Source organism: Hyalella azteca, unplaced genomic scaffold, assembly GCF_000764305.2.
Source record: "Hyalella azteca isolate HAZT.00-mixed unplaced genomic scaffold, Hazt_2.0.2 contig11847, whole genome shotgun sequence".
Lineage (NCBI taxonomy): Eukaryota > Metazoa > Arthropoda > Malacostraca > Amphipoda > Hyalellidae > Hyalella > Hyalella azteca.
In genome coordinates this window covers 1,066-27,152 of record NW_025941829.1, presented here as the reverse complement: position 1 = coordinate 27,152, position 26,087 = coordinate 1,066, and the positions used below count along the sequence as shown (strand labels likewise).

Here is a 26,087-nt window from a genome sequence, read left to right as displayed (position 1 = left end):
ATATATATATAATAGTGTAGGCTGGCAGAATTTCTTCTCTTAAGCAAGTTTTGTTAAAGACCAGAGAATTAGTTTTATTTATTAGCTTCTTGTTAGTTCGTTATATATATAATGATACTGCCCCAAAAACTTGCCCCTTTAAACAAAAATATTTGGTAACAAGTCATTTTTAACAAATAATATCTTAAACTTTGTTCTAAATAAGTCTTCACTCGAAAAAGTCAGTACTGAGTGTAAATATCATTCCTACATAATGATACCGATGTTTTCAGCTTTAAATTAAAATACCTGCAGTGTATTAATTTAAAATCATTTTTGACAAACTGAATTACATCGTGGTACTTGGAGACTTGGATTTATTATTGAATGAATAAGGTTATAATCCTTACTAATAATGCTCTAAGTCTAGTCATAATAACTACAGTATTAAGAGTATGTGACAGACAGATCATCATTCAAATGAGCATATAATAACTTCAGTGATTACCGTTCCAAGGCCTTGAGTTGTTGATGTTGCTGAAAATTCTGCTATAAAATGCATGGCCTGCTTCTAAAATGAAATTGTGCAGGTTGAACGCATTAAATTGCTTGCCATTTGCACTGACATTGCCACCCACACTCATTTAGACAGCATAGCATCTAATGAAGTTTGAATTTCAATGCTAAGAACATGTTCCCTTCAATTTTGGAATAAATTACCCAAAAATTTCACCCTCTAGTGAAAAAATTATTATTTCTTAGTAAACCCTTTTTTGTTTTGCAATTCATTTCAAGCATATATAATGTATCGTTCGCTCGCTCGTTCATCTTAAAGACCCCATTTTTTTCATGCAGTGTCATTAACAATCCACTTATTTTCGGTCAAATCAGTTTTTCATAATTCACTGATGAATTTACTGGACTTCTTTGTTCCAGACATTCACTGAAATTATTGAATTCAGCACTAAGTATTAACGAACTGAAATGTATATATTCCATATTCGTTTAAGTTATTGAAATACAGGAAATAGCTACTTCACAAATACAGGAAAAAGCTACTTCACATATACAGGAAATAGCTACTTTACAATTGTACATTAATTATCAGGCAAATAAATACACGACAAACGAAGAGGAAAAGGTGAATTGTCCGGAAAGATGTGGCGTTTGAATGTAAGTCGCCGTATCAGGTGGCTGAAGCACTCCTTGATAAAGATGATACAGTTCAAGAGGAGATAGGCGGAGTTCTGACATTAAAGAAACTGGCGGGAAATATTGTGATCAGTCGCCTTCCTTCTGACCGCCACTTCAGTGTCGGAAGCTTCAAAAATAACATCTAAGCTCCAAATCGACGAATTATAACAGGTAATTTATGTGGTTGGTAGCTGGCTATGCTGCCTTTTCTGAATGAAAAATTAAACATCGATGATATTCTGATCATAAATCGTACGGAAGGAACTAGAGAATAAATTGCGAATAAATATTGTAAGTATGAATAAAATAAGCGTGGATAAGTTCATCGCAGTCAAAGGAAAAATCATAGCTATTTTCCTTAAGATTTTGAGACATTTTTCAGATTTTATTATTACTGATAGCCTACTCTTCAGTAGTTAACAATTTTAGTTTCAAATTTACGAATGGTATGAAATTCTTAAAATGTTTCTCACGCTTCGACAGAAGCGCACGTGCTAGCGCCTGCTGCAGCGAGCTCAAGATGGCGTGTAGAACTTTGCTGGGAACCCTTCTCCTATGGCTGCTGGCAGCTCCGGCTGTCCATGCGTACCAAGACAAGAGTGAAAAGGGTGAGTGGTATGGTGCCGTGGTAGCTATACTGACAATGTAAATTTAGAGAGTGGTTGGGTGCTTTGTATACTGACTCTGACCTCGAAAATTATGACAGGTTAGCTAACCTTCATGTGTCGCAGTAGGTGTGGTGTCCTGCTTGCGTGTGTTGCAGAGGTTGTGGTGTCCTGCTTGTGTTAAAGTGGATGTGGTGTCCTGTGTGTTGTGCAGTAGGTGTGGTGTTCTGTATTTGCTGCGGTGGCTGTGTTGTCCTGCTTGTGCTGCAGTGGGTATGGTGTTTTGCGTGAGCTACTGTCGGTGTGAAGTGCAAATACTGTGACGTTGTGCTTGCTCCTACTTTGTGTGACGATGAAGAGCGGTGCGAGGACTGACAAGTTGCCGGTGAAGATTTTGGTGATATTTGTAAGTTTTGTGCAATGCTCAATATGCTGTTACTGGATATGCAGATTCAGAGTTGCGTGATGCACTGCGTGCTGCTGCTGTATGGATTGTCGATGGTAAGGTGTGTGGGTTCTGTCATGCTACCACCACCGGTGCATATATAAGGGATGATGAAAGCCCTGACATGCTGTCTAATGTTCGTGTTGTGGGTGAGGGGAGTGGGTCCCCGCATGCTACTACTTTTGGTGTTGATGGTGATACTGCCTTTAAACTGTTACTGCTGAAAAGAATGATGGTGAATTACATGTAATTATGCAAGCTTTTGCCAGCAATAGTTCCGTACACTGTTGTTTGGGCTTGAGAGAGATTCAGCGTATAGATTGATTAGGTCTAAATCTAATTCCCTTCACAAACAAAAGTGCGTTTGCATGGTTGTTATCATATTCCAAGTTAAATATGTTGAAATCTAGTCTCAAAAATAGCATGAAGATTGTAATTAGCTTCTGCTGTAGTTGTTGAGCACAGCTATAGATCCCGTATACTAGACCCCATATATGCGCAGATGTTGAGTGGTTTTGTCAGCCAAGTCTTGCTAGGTATTTCTGGTTTATATGGTGAGGTATGGTGACCAGTCAAGTACTCTTAAGGCTTGGACGAAGTTAGATGTAGAATATCGTATAGGCATGCTAAATAACACATGTTGCGAATATGATACTCGAGGTTATCATGAATATGTAGACTGACAGAGTGTTACGATTGCAAATTCGTTATGGGTAAGGATGTCCTTAGATTTAAAAATGGAATCAATTTAAGCTTTGCGTTCAGTCATTGAAAGTTGCCGTTTATACATTTCCATTCCTAAAAAATCCTCGTTACCTTTAGATGCATCGTGTTATTGGCAAAATATACTATTTATACATTTTAAACGAACTTTCAATCTTATAAATAGGAAAGTAAGTTATTTTCAATTACTTTAGAACAGAGATAACAGTGCGATACTTTTTATTGTTATACAACATACAGTATTATATCTTGCAGGATATGATTTAAACTTCCCGTTAAAAATTGAATATAAAAAATATCCAAAAAAGCTTCCAACATGCGGTGGTGTACAATTTGAATCGGAAATTAATTCCAGACAATTTTTTTCTACGTATAAATGATGTATTTATGATTCGAACAAGAAGAAGTAGAGAGGTCGTAAACAGCTGGCAATTTTTTCACAGACGCTTCTCAACCGTTAACTATCAGTTTGATGCGCTGGACGTACGACGGAGCTGCCGGGGCTAACAACACGACGATGACTGTGTGCGTGCATGAAACTTTCATTTCCTCGAACGTCATTTTCAATGTAATCTCGAACGATTTGCAAAAAAGTGAGTAATTCTTTTTAACATATGGAGGGAAACGTAAACAAACTTTACCATATGTTGGGAAACTATATAAACAGGGAATTATGCTTCAGAGAATATGAAAAATGTAAAATTTATGGGCGATTATAGTGATTGTACGAGTATATCAATGAGAGAACAGTTTAGTGATAGGGTTAAAAATGTAGTAATATAGATGGCAATTCATGAAAAAATTGTAGCAATATACCGGTATCAGTATTTCAATTCTCTGGTGCTGTATCTATTTCTTTGCGAAAGATGTGTAAATTGTACCAGAACTTTTCGATAATTTATTTAACATAATTAGTGGTCATATTAACTCTTAGAGGACTGCCCAATGATTCCATCCCATTTGCTCTCTCACCCTCCTCTCCACATACACATTGGAATTCTTGTTCTCCCATGCAGTTCCCCTTCAATTGCTCTTTTACACTCACCTTTAAGTCTATTAACGCAAATTTTTCCTCATTTATTTTGTCGCTCACTTATCATGAAATTTTTATGTTCGTCATCCATCTTGTAAACATCAGAAACTTTATAATGAACTAATAAAATATCTCTTAATATCTCTTACATATCCAATGCAATGTTGTTTTCAATATCATTTTGTCTATCGTAGACGTTTTTTACTTATCACGTAGTCTTGACTTTTTTCAGTAATGTTCCGATTCCAATTCGCGTAGACAAAATAAAATATTCTACGGAAACTTATCTTGTACCCTATGTACTCAATTCGAGAAATGTACCCGTTTTCACCTGATTGATTGCAAAGATGCTTTTTACTGTGTCCATATGTAACTTATGAGACGGAAAATGCAAACTAACGAGGAAAGTTACACTGCCACAACAGAGAACACTTAAAATCAACTGCGTCTGTACACATCCGTACGCACACGTAATTACAAGTTCACACACTCTCGTTTAAGCGGAATTAAAAATGCACACGCGCTCGTAAAAGTTCAAAGATTTTTCATTGTATACAAAGTTCACTTCTATTCACCCGTCAATTATCAAGCTCAGCCGCAGTTTGAACAGGGGCTTTTCACCGTCTGACTTCTAGATCCAGAAATAGGTATTTTTTTTATCAGTTTTGCCATCCAGACATTATCGGCGCATACTTTACGCATGCAGTTAGAAATTCTTGCTATGAAATGGACGTATGAAATATAACTAGCTATAATATGAACATAAATTATAATAATCAGCGTTGGAAGAAAAATAAAGAAAATGTAAAAACAGCAAGAAAAGAGTGATAATTTTAATTGACATCGTCCAAATTAATGCACATTCTGAACTTTGATTACATTAATGTACCAAGAATTTGAAATCAAAGAAAATAACGAAAAAAGTGATTCAGTAATTATACTCGGGTGCTAGGATTTTGAAATGATGGTCGAGCTTGACTCCGAAACGGTTTATCGAATAAATAAACTGTGATTTTTATATATTTTTTTACTTTTAAATTCTTGATAACAGAGGGAACCCCGAGAATGAGGCATAATAGAGCTATAGGTGATTTTTTAGGCTGATAATAACTTCTTACATTTATACAGTGAATAAAGGCCTGTGAGCAGAGGTGGGCAGTAGCGCGCTACATGTAGCGGCCGCTACATTTTCAGTAGCGGCAGCAGTAGCACCCGCTACATATCTAAGTAGCGATACGAGGTTTTGCCGCTACAGCGCTACCGCAACATTTATAGATAATGCCTTTAGATTTTACTTAATATTATTAAATATTATTTAAAAACCAGCATGATACATACATAATATAAATTACAGAATAAAACTGTACGAAAGGTTTCGGTGCAATGTTGCCAACCTCAGCCTGTTACTAGTGTCAACATGTTTGTTGTTACTTGTTAAGTTGCTACCACTATAATATATCTAAGTCTCCTATCGTTTGATCGTGTTCACAAGCAGAATTTGCTTGTGTTCAGTTCAAGACTATAGTAATATGCCCTGTAATTTTTATTTATTAAAGTGTATAATATATTCAAGTCATCTATCGTTTGATCGCATTAACTAAAAGATATCGCTTGTGTTCAGTTTAAGATTATAGTAATAAGCACAGTATTTTTTTATATTCTAAGGTATAATATACTTAAGTCTCCTATCGTTCGATCGTGTTCACTAGCAGAAATTGCTTGTGTTCAGGTCAAGACTATAGTAATATGCCCGGGAATTTTTTATTTATTCTAGGGTATAATATATTTAAGTCACCTATCGTTTGATCGCGCTAACTGGAAAATATCGCTTGTGTTCAGTTTAAGATTATAGTATTAAGCTCAGTAATTTTTTTTATATTGTAAGGTATAATATATTTAAGTTTCCTATAGTTTGATCGTTTTCACAAGCAGAAATTGCTTGTGTTCAGTTCAAAACTATAGTAATATGCCCAGTACTTTTTTATTTATTCTAGGGTATAATACGTTTAAGTCTCCTATTGTTTGATCGCGTTAACTAGAAGATATCGCTTGCGTTCAGTTAAAGACTATACTAATATGCGCGGTAATTTAATTATTCATTCTATGGTATAATATATTTAAGTCTCCTATCGTTTGATCGCGCTAAATGGAAGATATCTCGTGTGTTCAGTTTAAGATTATAGTAATAAGCTCTGTAATTTTTTATATTTTTAGGTATAAAATATTTAAGTCTCCTATCGTTTGATCGTGTTTACAAGCAGAAATTGCTTGTGTTCAGTTCAAGACTATAGTGATATGCCCGGTAATTTTTTATTTATTCAAGTGTATAATATATTTAAGTCACCTATCGTTTGGTCGCGCTGACTAGAAGATATCGCTTGTGTTCAGTTTAAGATTATAGTAAAGAGCTCAGTAATTTTTTTTTATATTTCAAGGTATAATAAATTTGAGTCTCCTATCGTTTGATCGCGTTAAATAGAAGATATCGCTTGTGCTCAGTTTAAGATTATAGTAATAAGCTCAGTAATTTTTTTTTTAATTCTAAGGTATAATATATTTAAGCTGCCTAACGTTTGATCGTGTTCACAAGCAGAAATTGCTTGTGTTCAGTTCAAGACAATAGTAATATGCCCGGTAATTTTTTATTTATTCTAGGGTATAATGTATTTAAGTCTCCTATCGTTTGATCGCGTTAACTAGAAGATATCGCTTGCGTTCAGTTTAAGATTTTAGTAATAAGCTCAGTAATTTTTTTTATATTTTAAGGTATAATCTATTTAAGTCTCTTATAGTTTGATCGTGTTCACAAGCAGGAATTTCTTGTGTTCAGTTGAAGACTATAGTAATATGCCCGGTATTTTTTTATTGATTCTAGGGTACAATATATTTAAGTCTCCTATCGTTTGATCGCGTTAACTAGAAGATATCGCGTGTGTTCAGTTTGAGATTATAGTAATAAGCTCAGTAATTATATTATATTCTAAGGTATAATATGTTTAAGTCTCCTATCGTTTGATCATATTCACAAGCAGAAATTGCTTGTGTTCAGTTCAACACTATAGTAATAAGCCCAGTAATTTCTCATTTATTCTAAGGTATAATATATTTCAGTCTCCTTTCATTCGATCGCGTTAACTAGAAGATATCGCATGTGTTCAGTTTAAGATTATAGTAATAAGCTCAGTAATTTTTTATATTCTAAAGTAAAATATATTTAAGTTTCCTATCGTTTTATCGTGTTCACAAGCAGAAATAGCTTGTTTTCGGTTCAGTTCAAGCCAATAGTAATATGCCCAGTAATTTTTTATTTATTCTAGGGTATAAAATATTTAAGTCCCCCATCAATGGATCGCGTTAACTAGAAGATATCGCTTGCATTCAGTTTGAAATTATAGTAATAAGCTCAGTAACTTTTTTATATTTTAAGGTATTATATATTCAAGTCTCTTATCGTTTGATCGTGTTCACAAGCAGAAATTGCTTATGTTCAGTTAAAGACTATAGTAATATGCCCGGTAATTTTTTATTTATTAAAGGGTACCATATATTTAAGTCTCCTATCGTTTGATCGCGTTAACTAGAAGATATCGTTTGTGTTCAGTTTAAGATTATAGGAATAAGCTTAGTAATTTTTTTATAATATAAGGTATAATATTTTTAAGTTTCTTGTCTTTTGATCGTGTTCACAAGCAGAAATTGCTTGTGTTCAGTTTAAGCCTATAGTAATATGCCCAGTAACTTTTTAATTATTCTAGGGTATAATATATTCAAGTTTCCTATCGTTTGATCGCATTAACTAGAAGATATCGCTTGTGTTCAGTTTAAGATTTTAGTAAGAAGCTCAGTAATTTTTTTTATATTCTAAGGTATAATTGTAATGAACCTAAAAGTCTTGTAGGTCTCAAACAAAGGTTGCCTAGAATGTCGCTTTATTCAACTAAATTATCACCTGAAAAGAGAAGACATACAAAAATTAGCACCAGCATGTTCCTAACACATTAAACTGAAATTTATAGACAAATTTCACATCATTCACCCCGCCTTTCAAAAGTAACATACACATGGACTACCTAACTGAACTACGGAAAGAATCGTTAACAAACAACCAACAAATAGCAGAAGCAACGTTTAATGTACCTAACGCAATCAGTACAAAAGTACTAGGTAAAATCCAATGAACAATGTCCAAATGGAATAACTGCTTCGAAAGGAGGTAACTATATAACTTCGATCGGGTTTTAACATTTTAATATGTTAGCCTATCTGGGGGCTTCGAAACTCTAGATGATATGCGTAAAGCAGGTTCGCTTGGTGGGCTCGGTGGCAAATGTACAGCAGGTTCGCTGGTGGGGCCTGGTGGCGTACGTGAAGCAAGTTCGCTGGTGATGCTGGTCCCTAAACAGTTCTCGACGTTAATGGGCTGCATGCTACGCATGTCGTCTTCGTTGGTCATGGGAAGCTTATTTTCAGGCTCAACGTCACCATCCAGGAGTTCGCCCGACGCTTCTAACACACAAACTGTGTGACCACAAACTGTGGTCTCACGCCCGTTGGAGAAGCGGACATGGGCATATTGAGTATTGGCCTCTAGTAATTCCACTTCATCGACCAGCGGTTCGTTCTTACTATGGCGAACTTGTCTCTTGAGTAGCACCTTGCCAGGTTCCATTAGCCATGATGGGAGTGTAGAGCCAGTCGTCGATTTTCTGATATAGTTGAACATGCGTTCATGCGGAGTAGAGTTAGTCGCTGAGGATAGCAAAGATCGCAAAGCATGAAGAGCATCGGGTAGAATTATTTCCCATTGCGACGTATCCATCTTCCTCGACCTTAAACTGAGCAGCACCGTCCAAATAATTCCATTATATCGTTCACATTGAGCGTTTCCCGTGGGATTATAAGGCGTTGTTCTGCTTTGAGCGATACCTTTTTCGATAAGGAATTTCTTGAAAGTCTCCGACATAAAGGCACTTCCACGATCTGAATGAATGTAGGCTGACATACCAAATATAGCGAACAGAGTACACAGACATTTTATAGCCGTATTCGCGCTGGTATCGGCGCAAGGGAAAGCAAAGGGAAACCTTGTAAACTCGTCAACAACAGTAAACATGTAACAGTTTTTATTTGAAGACGGCAAGGGACCTTTGAAATTTATGTTCAAGCGCTCGAATGGTTGTGTAGCCTTGACTAAATTCGCAGGTGGTGGTTTGTAGAAGCGAGGTTTGAGTTCCGCGCAATTAGAACACGAAGCAACGACTTTCTTGATGTCGTCCACGGAATGAGGTAAGTTACGTGAACGGACGAAGTGTGCAAGTCTCGCGACGCCTGGATGGCAGAGCGTATCATGAAGCTTTTTTAGGTCTGCAGGAAAGCTATACACCGCGCCGCACACCACCGCTGAGTTTCGTGTAAGAGTGTCGGCCACTAAGTTGGCCTTCCCTGGCCTGTGGATATGTCGAAGTTAAAGGACGACAATTCGATTCTCCATCTCATAATTTTTTCATTTTTAACTTTTCCTAGTTTCCTGCAGTCAAACATGTATGACACGGTTTTTTGATCAGTAACAATTTGAAAATGAGTGCCTAGTAAAAAATGCTTCCATTTCCTGAGAGCTTCAACAATCGCACTATAGCTTCTTTCTCGACTGTTGACCAGTTTTGTTCCTATTTGGACAAGGTTCTAGAAAAAAGGCAACAGGCCTTCCAGCTTGGTTTAAGGTAGCAGCTATAGCGCACTCCGATGCATCAGTTTCAACGACCGGCGGGATGTTAGGATCGATAATGTTCACAACAGATAGTTTTATTGCTTTCTTGATTGAATGGAACGCGTTCATGGCATCATAAGGCAGGGGAAACTCAGTGGCCGAAACTAGCGGGCGAATGAGATCGAAGAATTTTGGTATCCACTGCGAATAATAAGAGAACATTCCTAAGGTGCGTTTGAGCGCAGCTGCGTTGCACGGTGGCTCCAGTTCTTTAAGTGGACGTAGCCTTTCTGGATCCGGACGAATTTGTCCTTTCCTGATGTTGTAACCCAGAAGGTTGATGCAGGACACTGAGATGATGATTTTATCTTCATTAAAAGTTAAGTTGTACTTCTTTGCAGCTTCGAGGAATTTAAATAAATTTCTATCGTGAGATTGCTGATCGGCACCACGTATGGTTATGTTGTCGACATATGCAAAGGTGTCCCCTAAGTTTTCTTTCGTTCGCGATTATGTTATCAATTGTCCGCTAAAAACAAGCCACCCCATTGGTTACACCGAAAGATACCCGGCAGAATTGGTACAGGCGCCCGTTAGCTTCAAAAGCTGTGAAAGGTTTTTCTTTTTCTTGAAGGGGAATCTGATGATATGCTGACTTTAAATCAAGCGCACTGTAGATGGAGTATTGGCCAATATTTCTTGCCATAGTTGAAATGTTAGGAAGCGGATAAGCATCAAGGAGTGTAAACCTGTTGATAGTTCTTGAATAATCAATAACCATTCTTTTCTTATGGTTAATTCCGCCAGTGATCAGCACTTGCGCCCTCCAGGCTGACCGACTCTCCTCAATTATGCCAGCCTTCAACAGTTTCGCTGTTTCTTGTTGGATGAAGGCGCGGTCTTCTGCCAAATAAGATCTTGATTTGTCTGCAACTGGTTTGCAATTTTCACTAAGATTGGTGAAGAGATAAGGGGCCTCAACATCAGCAGAAGCAAAACTACAGATTTTAAGGGGAGATTTAGGTCCGCCAAATTTCATTTCCAGGTAGGAATGTTGACGGAGTACGTTATGACCCAGAATAACGTCAGCGCAGAGATTCCTCATTAAACCCCAACTTCACTTTCGTAACCTCATGATCATCGTATTGGATATGCGTTTCGCAGTATCCAAGCGTTGGCGCAGAAAATTCGGTGGAAGTCATCGATATTTTTGATGAGCCAGGATGTATCGGCAACTTGAGCAAGTGGACGAAGTTCATGTCAATGAAACTTTCTGAGCTGCCAGAATCTATCAAACATCTACTAGTGAAGGTTCCATTGATCTTTAACGGTGATAGTGGCCTTTTTCAGAGCATCTACAGTAGCGTCACTTGTTGCGACAATAGCAGCTAGGTGCATGGCAGCTGAATGGGCAGGTTTAGCTGAAGGCACATTTGACTTGGAAGATTTGCACACTTTTGACCAATGGCCCATTTTTGAACATTTATTACAGATGGACTATCTTGCGGGGCACTTGGCACGCGGATGCCGCATCAACCCACAAAAATAACATTTAGAATTCACAGGAGCAGATATTTACGCCGAGTCTCTCTTATTTTCCAGGCTTGTAGATGTAGAAGTTTCGGAGGATTCGGGACATAATTCTGGAACCTTTTTCGACTTATTTGTTGAAGCTGCCACGCTGTGCCCAGTCAGCAACGAGTTATAAGAGTCAGCTTGCTTTTGGGCCATCTCCAGTGATCTGGCCTGGTCATACGCCGACTTCAAATCTAGGGCTCGAACTTCCAGCAAGCGCTGGCGGATATAATTAGAATGAAGTCCATTAATGAACGAGTCCCGTATGCTCTCCTCCCTGTACTGGTTGGCACTGACGTCAGTAAAATTGCAATCTTTCGCAAGTATCTTTAGAACTTGCAAATACTGGTCGAGAGTTTCACTTGTGTCTTGTTTTCTGGTTTGAAGTAAATGTCTTGCAAATACTGTATTTCACTCTTGGGTTTCACATAAACGTCCTTCAAGGTTTTGACAGCAACTTCAAATGATGGAACTTCTGAAATGAACTCGTATACATTAGGTGCTATGTAGTTGGTAAGGACTGCAAGTTTGACCAGACTTCCAGTTGGGAGAGTCGCCAGGAAGTTAGTGAACGTTTTGAACCAATGAGTCCATTGTTTAGCAGCTGTGGCTTCATCGGGTTCAGTGTCGAACTTTGACGGCCTCAGAACTCGATCCATCTTTAACAACTTGGAATCATACACTGGATTCAAAATGCATTTGTTATAGCTCTGGCAATTAAATTTAGTTGAATAAATTGTAATGAACCTAAAAGTTTTGTAGGTCTCAAACAAAGGTTGGCTAGAATGTAGCTTTATTCAACTAAATTATCACCTGAAAAGAGAAGACATACAAAAATTAACACCAGCATGTTCCTAACACAATACACTGAAATTTATAGACAAATTTCACATCAACAATATATTTAAGTCTCCTATCGTTTGATCGTGTTCACAAGCCGGAATTGCCGGAAAGACTATAGTAATATACCCGGTAATTTTGTATTTATTCTAGGGTATAATATATTTAAGTCTCCTATCGTTCGATCGCGTTAACTAGAAGATATTGCTTGCGTTCAGTTCAAGATTATAGTAATAAGCTCAGTAACTTTTTTATATTTTAAGGGATAATATATTAAGTCTCTTATCGTTTGATCGCGTTCACAAGCAGGAATTGCTTGTGTTCAGTTAAAGACTATAGGAATATGCCCGGTAATTTCTTTATTTATTCTAGGGTATAATATATTTAAGTCTCCCATCGTTTGATCGCGTTTACTAGAAGATATCGCGTGTTTTCAGTTCAAGATTATAGTAATAAGCACAGTAATTTTTTTTTAATTCTAAGGTATAAAATATTTAGGTCTCCTATCGTTATATCGTGTTCACAAGCAGAAAATGCTCGTATACAGTTCAAGATTATAGTAATATGCCCGGTAATTTTTTATTTATTCAAGGGTAAATATATTTAAGTCTCCTATCGTTTGATCGCGTTAACTAGAAGATATCGTTTGTGTTCAGTTTAAGAATATAGTAATAAGCTCAGTAATTTTTTTATATTCTAAGGCATAATATATTTAAGTTTCCTATCTTTCGATCGTGTTCAGAAGCAGAAATTCCTTGTGTTCAGTTAAAGACTATAGTAATATGCCCGGTAATTTTTCATTTATTCTAGGGTAAATATATTTAAGTCTCCTATCGTTTGATCTCGTTAACTAGAAGATATCGTTTGTGTTCAGTTTAAGATTATAGTAAGAAGCTCAGTAATTTTTTTTATATTCTAAGGCATAATATATTTCAGTTTCCTTCCTTTCGATCGTGTTCACAAGCAGAAATTCCTTGTGTTCAATTAAAGACAATAGTAATTTGCCCGGTAATTTTTTATTCATTCTGGGTAAATATGTTTAAGTCTTCTATCGTTTGATCGCGTTAACTAGAAGATATCGTCTGTGTTCAGTTTAAGATTATAGAAATAAGCTCAGTAATTTTTTTATATTTTAAGGTACAATATATTTAAGTTTCCTATCGTTTGATCGTGTTCACAAGAAGAAATTGCTTGTGTTCAGTTCAAGATTACAGTAATATTCCCAGAATTTTTTATTGATTCTAGGGTATAATATGTTTAAGTCTCCTATCGTTTGATTGCGTTAACTAGAAGATATCGTTTGTGTTCAGTTTAAGGTTATAGTAATATGCTCAGTAATTTTTTTTTAAACTAAGGTATAATATATTTAGGTTTCCTATCGTTTGATCGTGTTCACAAGCAGAAATTGCTTGTGTTCAGTTCAAGACTATAGTAATATGCCCAGTAATTTTTTATTTATTATAGGGTATAATATATTTATGTCTCCTATCGTTTGATCGCGTTAACCAGAAGATATCGCTTGTGTTCAGTTTAAGATTATAGTAATAAGCTCAGTAACTTTATTTATATTTTAAGGTATAATATATTTAAGTCTCCTATCGTTTGATCGTGTTCATAAGCAGAAATTGCTTGTGTTCAGTTTAAGACTATAGTAATATGCCCAGTAATTTTTTATTTATTCTAGGGTAGTCTCCTATCGTTTGATCGCGTTAATTAGAAGATGTCTCTTGTGTTCAGTTTAAGATTATAGTAATAAGCTCAGTAACTTTTTTATATTCTAAGGTATCAGAGCTGAGCAGCGCCACTTTGAAATGTAGCGCCGCTACCGCTACAGGCAAGCTCTAAATGTAGCGGGTGCTACCGCTACCGCTACACCCACTAGATTGTAGCGGGCGCTACCGCTACAGTAAAATGTAGCGCTGCTACATTAGCCGCTAAAAAGGCCAAAATTATTGGAAATCTCTAAATATTTATTGTTCTGCTATTGGGATTTACTCATAAACATTTGATGATACTAAAACATTTTCAAAAGATATCAATGCAACTTTATTGCAATTAACCTAACCGACATAGTACGGGTTAGTTACAGTAGATAAAAGTTAGTTATTTTTATGTTTCACATTCCCTACATGGATGTCTACTTTAATCTACCAATCTCAAAAATTATCCACATATACATATAAAAAATCAGTCTTTTATTTGTATATGTACGTGGATAATTTTTGAGATTGTAGATTAAAGAAGACATCCATGTAGCGATGTAGGGAAGGTGAAACATCAAAATAACTGTGTAAAAATAACTGTAAGCAAACTGAAGTAGGTAGCTGATGTCCGTGATGTGGTCGTGGACATGTGGTGGCAGCTGGCACGGAACAAGAACAAGTGGTAACTGGTTACAACTTAACAAGTAACAACTAACATGTTGACACTAGTAACAGGCTGGGGTTGACGACATTACACCGAAATCTTTCATACATTTTTATTCTGTAATTCAATTTATATTATGTCGGCCACTTGCTGGTTTCTAAATAATATTTAATACTATTAAGTAAAATCTAAAGGCTTTATCTATAAATGTAGCGGTAGCGCTGTAGCGGCAAAACCTCGTATCGCTACTTAAATATGTAGCGGGCGCTACCGCTACCGCTACAATTGCTTAAATGTAGCGCCGCTACCGCTATCGCTACTAAAAATGTACTGAATACCGCTACTAGCGGACGCTACATGTAGCGCGCTACTGCCCACCTCTGGCCTACCATTTACCACTTACAGGTATTTTTTCATGTTTCAGTTTGCTTACAGTTATTTTTACTCAGTTATTTTTATGTTTCACCTTCTCTACATGGATGTCTACTTTAATCTACCAATCTCAAAAATAATCCACATATATGTAAAAATAGAAGACTGCTTTTTTATGTGTATATGTGGATAATTTTTGAGATTGGTAGATTAAAGTAGACATCCATGTAGGAAAGGTAAAACATAAAAATAACTGTAATTTTATTTACTGTATGTAACCCGTACTAGTTCGGTTAGGTTATTTGCAATAAAGTTGCATTGATATGTTTTGAAAATCTTTTATTATTATTACAGTGGGGGGAAATAAATATTCGTACACTTGAAAAATCGTATTTTAATGTATGTAAGTACACAAACTTAACAGGAAAAGTGATTTGAATTATGCATAGAGACGCATAGTATTCAAAAATACTATCAAAAGAAATTAAATCTCAATGCAACAAAAAACAATGCAACATGTTCACTTTTCGGGTTTTAAATCACTTTTCCTGTTAAGTTTGTGTACTTACATACATTAAAATACGATTTTTCAAGTGTACGAATATTTATTTCCCCCCACTGTAAATGTGCATGAATAAATCCCAATAGCAGAACAATAAATATTTAGAGATTTCCAATAATTTTGGCCGTTGTAGCGTCGCTACATTTTAAAATGTAGCAGCGCTACATTTTACTGTAGCGGTAGCGGTAGCGCTCGCTACAATCTAGTGGGTGTAGCGGTAGCGGAGCGCCCGCTACAATTAGAGCATGTAGCGGCAGCGGTAGCGGCAGCGGTAGCGGCCGCTACATCTCAAAGTAGCGCTGTCCAGCTCTGCCTGTGAGCAACCCCGCTCCAGAAGATTCACACTGAAATTTGAATTATATACGTAGAGCAATATGTTAAAGAATGTATTGTTTAAAACCCTTAGTTACATACATTAGGCCTGAACTTGTCCATGGTCATTTGTAACGCATGTCACTAGGGTAGGACACCGAAGGTAGCCATTTTTAACTTTAAGCGAGTACTGGTGAAGAAAAGTTTCAGGTGCCAATCTTAATTTTTTTCGCATTTACAAAATTACTTGAAAATTTTTAGTTTAATTTGCTGCACGCAATCTTCTGTTAAGCTCACTTAATTTACCGTCAATAAACTTAGAAATTCGAATAATATTTCAAAATTTAATTTACCTAATGCATGTCTAGCAGCATAAACGAACAAATAATCATTATATTAAGGAACCATGTGAGGTTAGGGCCCAGGAAATTTTTCTCTATTCTTGTTTGTTACTGCAGGTTTCACAGGAGCTGTGGCTGTTGATAATGCAAGCTGTGCTGATTTTTCGGAAGATGGATAGTTCCTGCCTACCACCGCAGTGACGAAGTACACAGTTTTCGTTGCTTATGATATCGTTGGGATCATACAGCGAGGCTCACCTAACTTTGCTTATACGGGTGAGCAGTAAACTTTTGAAAAAGTGATTTCCTATCTTTGCATGATCGAGTACTACTTATAGGTTACCTACAGTCGCGGTGTATGGCCAGAAAAAAAAACACTTATAATCAATACTAGTACTAGATAGTAGCCCCAAAATGTGTAGAATTAGTCTTTGAAAATCATAATACTTGCGCTAACCATAGTCGTACGTAGATGTTATGTTTGGTTCTCAAGGTTCTAAAGGTGGGCTGCTGGGGCGAGGTAGGTGGGCGTGTGGCCCATGTCATAAATCACTGCTACATAATTTTTTAGGAGGCATTGGAGATTTCCTGCAGTAAAAATATGAAATATTTTTGAAAATAAAATATGTTTATGAAATAAAATATGTTTATGACCCCGAATGTGTTCGCGTACCATCTAGAGTGGCCGCAAGTTCTACGTATGGTGCAGGTTCCTCTTGTTTCGGAACCACACAGCCTTGAAAGATGAGTTAGCCTTTCACAAAGCAAGTCGGCATTTGAAATATACTTGAAACCTGTACTGAAAATCTCTCATTTATTACTCTATTTGCAGGCCAGCAATTCAATGGGCTTATTAAACATTATAGTCTTCAGGAAACACGAATTTTCATAAATTTTAAATGCCATCAACAAATAAATGCTTTAATTATAATTTTCCACTTACTGTCCATCAGCTGAAGTGTTCTGGAAATGATATCGTTCGCGTCAGTGTAGGCAAAGGAAGCAACGCTAACCTGGAGACGCAGAACTGTCCCGGCACGGCTGGAGCGCCGGTCTCCACATGTTACGTGTCGGGCGGACTGTACACGGAGGTGTGCACCGCGGTGCTAGAGCCCCGCTCGTTTCATCTAATGTAGCTCGTTTCATCTCAATCATTGCAAAAAGCTGCAATCATTACTCAATACATCTTTTACTAACAGAAGTTATCGCCGACATGCTTCGGATTTTATAAGCAATAACCTTTCGTTATTCTTATTCCCAATTTATAATAGAAGCAACAACATTCGGCATTGTACATGATGAATCCTCGAATCTTAAATTTGAACCCCGTTAATGAATTTCAAACTTGCGTATGAATGAATGAATTTCAAACTTGCAAACTCAGAAAATCACCATTATCAACAAGGATAAACATAAAATTCCCTTTGAATTCGCGTTTGGTAATTCTGGGAAATCTCAATTTGTTGAGTCTCGAATTACATTTAAAAAATCTAAATTAAGAACTATATCTTAATAATTATTGATTCATCGTTCCAAACATCCGCGTTTTTCGATGCCGCATGATCCCAAATGCAAGTGTAAAATTTCATAGCCGTAATACATGTATAATCGAATTTGAAAAGTATCGTGCTTGTAAACGCGCGTATAGATAGTATAGTATAGTATAATATAATAGATAGTAAAGTATAGTATAATATAATATAGTATAGTATAATATATTATAGTATAGTATGGCGCTGAAGATTATAAAATAGGCCAAGTTTGGCCTGTCGCCTATTCGTGTAATTTTCACGTCTGAATTGTTCACAGAAGATCTAAAAACTGTCCTATTGACCAGTTCTTTTCAAATCTAACGTTGAAAGAAATAGCGACTCGACTAAGGCTCCGGTACACGAATGTTACCAGACTCAGGTTACATACCAACAACTAAACAAAATACAGGGTGCGGCGCGGGAACTTACTTATTTGAATTGCGCGCCACGTGGCGGCCATTAGTCCTAGGAAGGTGGCGCCATGCGCAATATGGTGCGCGGGCTATGAAGTTTTTCGTCCACTCAGTTCAGTTGCGACCATGCAGTGGTCGAGAGAGGAGCGCGCGTTCGCAGTCTCTGTGTATTGAACAGCATGGAGGTCACCTACAAGATGTAATATTCAAGAATTAAACTTGTAAGTAAACCCAACGAAACTTTAAATGTAGCTCTTTGTAAAAAAGAAAGAATTAAAACGCTATCTTTAATACTTTTTACTTTGTGATTTTTTTAAAAGAGTAAGTTCCCACGCCGCACCCTGTATAACTGTAAATTAAATCATTGTAGAAAATATTTCAGATAGTTGCTGTAGGTGCGGTTTAAAGCCTTCAGTGACGTAGTATTCACGTATTTTAACAAGAATTTATGTACGCTAAGTTTATGGACAATTGTTTCCGAACGAAATTCTTTAAATCCGATACACAAAGTTACACACAAAATTTAAATTAAATTAAGTATTATTACTTTCATTAATAATGCTTTAATTTAAATATGAATTTAATTAAGCATTAAATGAAGCCTGGCACTGTACATATCTATGGTTAATAATAATTCGAAAACCACTCATCAATCAGCGAAAAGCTCTCTTGCACAAAAATTAGATTTCAGATAGATTTTCCAATTTTTCATAGATTTCCCAATTTTTTCAGTAAATATGACCTTCAATCAGACTTAAATACCAGTTTATCAGTAAAAAATGTCTCATCAGTGAAGGAAAAATGGTAAAGAAAAAATTGGGTTTACTCGCATCGCGATTAAAATTCAAATCTTCTCAATGACACACAAATATTTGTGTTTTCAATAGTGGAAAAAACCATGAATTTATTTTCATTTCAGGCATTATTATTCTACTGGATGACGAAAAATTATTTTTTTTTTTAATCTCTGAGCTAGGTGGTTTGTTACACTATTGGAAATAAATTGTCGATCATTGTAAACGAGGACTTGCAACTTTTTTTCTTGATTTGTTCCAACAATTCGCATAAATATGTTTTATTTGTAAGGATTCCTTTTTGCACTTGAATAAAATGTTGTGAACTTTATATTACACTAATCCGTTTTAGATCAAATGAACTAAATAAGTCCAAATTTACATATAACTTTTATGAATAGATTTTTTAATTGTTTGAAGACAAAAAAGAATAATGAGAAGTTCAGTTAATTCATTTCTTATATCAATAATACACTTTTCAAAACAACAGTACAAAACTAAAATAATCTCAACAATATGAAATCAGTACAAGCGGTAAATTTTGCGTCATTTTAATGAACTGAATCAGCAATGAAATGGAGCGGTAGAGCAATGAGATGAAAACATTCGATATCTCGAGAACAACCTTACACCTCTGACGACACCCACGCTCTCCGAGAACAAACGACACTAACCTGTTAATATTTAATTATATTCTTGAAAGAAATGTTCCCTGCTCTTCCATTTATTTTAAATACTCGGAAACCGTTTTCATGCAACGAAAACAGATTTATCCAGCACTCATGCTAATATTTACTGAATGGCCTGGTTCGTAGGAGCATATATGTAAAGAGTTTTTATTCCGATATCGACATTTAATTAATCAACTCTATCCCAGCCAGCTGGAGTATCACCCACTAATTATTCAACTATAAAACTGAGCCTAAGACAGAAATAAGGAATATGAAATATGGTCATGGAAGATAGGCGGTCTTGGAGGTAATTTCATACTGTGGAGTGTGTAGAAAAATTAAATTAAAAATGTCATTGCGAAAAGCACGCGACATTTTAAAGTACAACAAAAAAACTGACTTGACTTCGATACAACATTACAACGATGTGCATCTGAAGCAGACTAACATGTTTTTTTTTTCATCGGGCCCATACCACAAGTTTAAGATGTAACTCAAGTTCATTTTTAACCATTTATCTTTTTGCGCAAGCGAGAGCATGGAATGTACCGTCATAATATAGTATACTTCAACCGCTAATTCCGTCTCGGGGAACAACGTTCAAACCTAAATGATATCAGACTTTTATTCAGTGCACAATTCGATCATTCAGTGTACGAATGGATTATTCAGTGTACGAATGGATTATCCAGTGCAAATGTTGATCATTCAGGGTATGAATGGATTATTCAGTGCACATGTTGATCATTCAGGGTACGAATGGATTATTCAGTGCACAAGTTGATCATTCAGTGCACGAATGGATTATCCAGTGCACAATTTTATCATTCAGGGTACGAATGGATTATCCAGTGCACAATTTGATCATTCAGGGTACGAATTGATTATCCAGTGCACATGTTGATCATTCAGGGTACGAATGGATTATTCAGTGCACAAGTTGATCATTCAGAGCACAATTCGATCATTCAGTGCAGGAGTTGATCATTCAGTGGACGAGTGGATCATTCAGTGTACCTGTTGATCATTCAGAGCAGAAATTTATGAAATTAATTTTGATTGCCATTATAGATATCTCTCAGATTAAAGTGACCCTTGATAATTAGTGATGAGTATCATCGAGAAATGATTGTTAAATATAATCGACACAGCTACAAATTTCTTTGTTGCAATTCTCGTGAGAGTATCAATTAAGATGACATGAATTTCTAGACATAAATTTACAAATTATCAATTTGTGAGTCACCCCAGTATTGTATTCTCACAAAACTGGTCACCCCAGTATTGTGAGAAATCCTTCATGTTTATTAGGAAATCAAAAATATTTCGATAGTTTAATTCAGTCCTATGTTACGAGTATATCCAATATTTCTAATCACACTTATTTGATAGTTTATCAAATCATACTCTCAAATTTATTCCAGTACTTGTTAATAATGGCTTAAAGACCATAATATTTTAAGATAGGAAAGGAGAAAGGTAAGTGGTCAAAAGAGTTTTAAGTATGACATTTTCGTATATACATGGAACATCGTATAGCTTGACTGTGTAATGCAATAAATTTAATGTGCTTTTCCTTCGAAATTTGAGGCCGTGTTCTATGGACTAAGATAACTTTCCTATCACGATGGCTCACGATCAGAACAGAGACTCGCACGGCTATCTCACTTATTAACAAAAAAGCAGCCCAGTAATCAGTGGCCGTGCATATTAATCTCTCCTTTTACCACTTGCTAATGAGCGATTGCAGGAACAACAGGCCTGAAACATTGCGTGTCAATAAGTTCGTTCTAATTCCCATTTTCCCGGTGAGAAATGTGAGTAGCTATTGATTTTAATACTTATTTTAATAAGTTGTTTTCGCGTTATGTTCAAATATTTTGGAATAAGTTTTGATTTTGGGATTAGCGCGCTTACAAGTCGGTAATGGTGCTCAAGAATCTGAGTACAATATCATGCAGGCCAAATGAGTGGCCTTCGGCTTGAGCGAAACAGGATGTGAGATAGGTGCGAGTGTTCAGAATTTATATCAATTATTATCAACCATCAAATTATGCCAATCATCATTGAAATAAATGGAAGGTCTGGGTGTAAAAATAAAAATAGGTTGTTTCGTTTTCTGAGCTCATATTATAGCTGTGAACAAGGTGCTTCCAATGCAACAAACCGAATGTAAGTTCTGTACCTCAGTTTGTTCATGCAAGGCAGTTTCTATCTAGCAAAATATGTACACTTTCTGACTATCGGTACATGTATTCCTGGATAGATAATATGCTTGTAGATTATTAATCACTCTATATATTAACTGTGCAAAAATGATTACCCTGGCGCATGCAATGAAAAAAAATTCTTTAACTTTACTTTTTAATTGCTTCAGTTTTGGCTCTCTGGATAAGTTAAAATTCACAAATTGCAAAGTTAATCAATCCTCCAGTTTACGAGCTACAACGTAGAAAGACATATCATTCAAAATCGAATGATTAGAAAAAGGTAAATTTAAATAATTACAGTTATATAATTATTTTTTTAAAATATTATATATAATTAAATAATTATTAATATTATTTAAAATTAATAATAATGATCTATCGGCTAAAGAAGCTTTTTCTGATAGGTTTATTTTTTTATAAAATAGGATAAGTAGGGGGAGGAAGGTAACAAAGTCCCCTCTCCCCAAAAAAGAGGAAATTAAAAAAGTAACAAGGAAATGTCACTTTAATCAAAAATCAATTCGAAAAAATATGCTTGTTTATGTGTTTTTCTTTAGTGTAAGAAGTTTCAGGAAGATCTGTAAATCTGTAAATTGAGGAACAATTTTCTTACCTAGACCCTCCCCCTGAACACTTTGCGTAGATAGTCCCCATGGTGATGCGTCTCACTAGCCCAATTGTCACGATTAATGACCGAGTAAAATTAAATGAAATAAAAACTAACATTTTAACAAAGTAATGTAAAGGCAGTTAATAATACCTGTTGATAATAAAACCTTACACATACATGTCAAGGTAAGTGAGTCTGCGCTTGAAGCCTGGCACCGGAATTACAGAGGCTAATCGGGTATTGTCATGATACATGATGAGTATTGATGAGTATCTTGATACACTCACATGATGAGTATTGTCACCACAATACTTACTCATCATGTTTGGTATAACTCGGTAATTTAATTTTTAGTGCTGAAATCATGAGACATTGAAAGAAGGTGGCATTAATTAGTGTAATAAATATTTTTTTGTTGCTTTTTCAAAAATAAAAGGTTAAAGTTTCCTTTATATATGAAATTAGGCCTTATAAGGAAGTTTAACTTTTCCGGGATTAACTATTTCGGGCTACGCCGGTCAAACCTACTATACGTCAATGAAATTGAGCCGAGATACGTGTTTATGATAATATTGAGCTTTAGTTAGATATAATTTTTGTTCCAGCACAATAAACTGGTAATGATAGACCGCTACTCCATGAAGACAAGCACGCCTCTGCAGCAGCTGCTGTGCTGGGCAGCAGCGTCTGCTCTGCTCTGCGCGGTGGCTCAGGCTGGGCAACCGGCGTCAGGTTTGTGATAGAATACGTTGGTGAATTGTACTGAATCAGCGTGTTAAACTTTATATTGAATATTTACTCGATTGTGTTGAGCGCAGAAATTGAGAGGATTTTATCGTGGATTCAAAACATTCTACTTGACAAACAAATTAGGATATCAATGCATTATGAAGTTTACCTTCGGCAAACTCTCGTTCGTAGAAGCTAACCACGAATATAAAATTTAATACGATTTTATGGTGGTAAGGTTGTTGGAATATTCGTTTCATCTCATTATTTTCCTTACTAGACTTGATGACATATGTTAAGACACGGAGGAAATTTTAAACAGTTTGTGGGCAACGGTATAGGTTTGAGCGTCTCTTCTCCAAAGCTGCGTTAAAAATCTTCAGGTTCCAAGTTTCTTTCAGCTTCGTTTAATACTTAATAAACAGGCTCTACTGCCTGAATTGCAGATTCGCTAAAAATTTAAAAGCGAAGGAAATAAAAAAAATTACCACATATTTTTAAAACACGTTTTCGAGTCCAGCTGCATCGTCGAGCTCTATTTATAAATTTAGGTTTTACCTTCGGTTTATGAATTTTGACTGTACTAACAACTTATATTATATCTATATTCTACAATTTTCCAACTGACGATGGAGCTAGACTCTGGAACGTTTTGTAAAAATATATGGTGAATTTTCTTCCTTTGCTCATACATTTTTTCGGTTCAATAGCCCGAGACCCCTATATTGGGATCCAAAAAGGAATCTAATGAATATAAATCTAGATGCGCTGGGAATTGAGAATCATAAGTTCATGCAATACGCAAAACTGTGCAAGTGACGGGCTTGCTGATATGGCCGTTCCGCTTATCACTAGATTATCAGTTGTGGGTCACAGGCGATGCAACCAACAAAATATCTCGATCAAAAAATAGTAGGATGGAAGCGAACAAAAAAAAAAAAAAAGAAAGAAACGAGCGAGGAACATGTAATGATTTTCTTAAAGATTTATGTTTAAATTTATTTGCGGCTCTTCCTTTAATTTACGTACGTGTTCAAATATATCAAGCTCAAAGCATTGTATGAGTTCCTATTTCTATGCATTGAAATTTTTTCATGCAATTTTTCCAGCAGCGTTGACAAGCACCAGCTTTGAATCCTTCACATGGCGCAACACAACACAACTCGAAGTGTGCTTCTACGACGTGCCGACCACAACTAATCCAAAGACAAATAGGTTGAATGTTGCTCCAATAGACTTTACCTACGAGACAATTTCCATTGAGTGTACCGGCACTCCCTTCACGTTCGCGTACGATGATAACGAAACCAACGTCTTCATTTCGCCTGGCTGCGCTGAGCCAGCTAATGGAGGGCTTCTCTGCGGCGCTGTTGAAGTTGATCCCGACACGCTGAGCTACGACACATTGCAAACATATCAGGTCTTCACCGAAAGCTTGAGGGCTTCATCCAAGTTTCGCATGTTTAGTAAGTTACAGAATAAGGGCACAATAATGCGGTTACCATGCTAAAACTTAAGTAAACCAATATTCATGACAGAAAAGTATTCTAGCAAGTTGTAAAATATATTTAATGAATTTCAGCCGCAGCCTCAACCTTAAATAAGCTCGAACGTTGTTATCCCATACTTGTTTACTTAAAAAATGGCAATAGAAATTAAGAAAACAAAGCACTGATTTATGCCTAAAACACACAACAATTTTCACGCGGCGGAAAAAAATATCCGCTTCTCTAATCATCATTATCCCGCCACCAAAGAAAACTTGAATTCATAGCTTAAGAGTTGTGAGAGTATTTAATTCTTACAAATTATGTGCATTTTAATAAGTTTTTCATGTATAATTCGAACATTTTTTACAGTAAAACCTGAGGTTCTTTTCATGGATCGTTTGAAGGAGGCGCAGGTAACAATGGTAAGGGGTGTGGGCGCCGACTACAATATCAGCAACTGCACTTTACTGACCACCTCAACCTGCTACTTCTCTGACCTCAACGTTATTGACCTCCTCTGCACCGAGACCCTCGACGAGCAGGGAGGGGAACTCATCCGCGTGTGTGACGCCTCATTTGACGACGCGGTCGTTGCTAATCAAAGTAAGTTGCATAGTCGAATACATGCAAGATTTGAAACTTTATAATTATTGTTATTACTGTGTCATTGTTTCCTCAATTGAATATCAACGCTCATTACAAGTTCCATGCAATGTTCATAATTTGTTATTAAAAGCGTGTCATCAACAGAGGACTATTCGAAAAAAGACCGAGGGAGATATTTGTGAAAAATGGTCCCTTCCATCCTCTCAAAAGATGTTTCACTCTTTTTACTCGTCTCGGTATTGCGCGTCTCTGCGAATGTGGTTCTTTATCCAAGCAATAACGCAGAGTTTGACACATCACTTCGAGAAATGAGCGAGGCATTTTGTCCAAATTGCGATATAATTTCTGCTCTTTTGCGGGTCATCCTGTATACAGTTTAGCTTAAAAAATGGCGTGTCAATGCTGCGACCGCTTTCTGCTTATGCCATGGGTGAGATAGTATCGTTATTTGGACTACATAAGCCTTTCATTTTTCTGAGTGCACGATACCTCGATGCAGTTTTTGCAATGAATATGGAACACAAAAAGATATTCACAACACCGCTCATGGCGCTGCACTTTACCGCCAACGAATTTAAATTAAGTATTGCTGCTATGGGTGCACCAGCATATGTCTGATCGAAATGGGTGATGATGATGATTTATACAAGGGCAGAAAGTGCATCATTATTTAAACAATAAACCTCCCATTTCTCTGAGTTGAGCGTTCAGAATTAGAATTTCATGCATATGTAACCAGAAACACCGCCGCGAAGTCGAAATAATTATGGGTAGCGTGCAGACTTGACGGTGACTTCCATATTGGTTTTAACACTGTTGTGGGCTCAATCCTTAAGCCAGCTAGGTCCAAACACTCTTGATCATTTATGGCTCGTGTCGTCCTTCAACCCCCTTTGTCCCCTTCTCCCAGGGCTCAATTCATACGAGAGTTCGTAGTTAAAAGGTGTAATTCTTAAGTCTCGAGGCTTCCCTGAAAA

The 26,087-nt window shown here is 36.4% G+C and overlaps 1 protein-coding gene across 1 annotated transcript; it reads left to right on the top strand.

Annotated features, from left to right (window-relative positions):
• Positions 1-1,256: 1,256 nt before the first annotated feature.
• LOC108671353 lies at positions 1,257-25,050 on the top strand (the record flags this gene model as incomplete). Its single annotated transcript, XM_047883036.1, is given in 5 exon segments — positions 1,257-1,344; positions 1,657-1,781; positions 22,891-23,017; positions 24,124-24,480; positions 24,874-25,050. Coding segments are annotated over 4 exon segments (688 nt in total), but the record flags the coding sequence as incomplete, so codon positions are not given.
• Between the last annotated feature and the right edge of the window lie 1,037 nt (positions 25,051-26,087).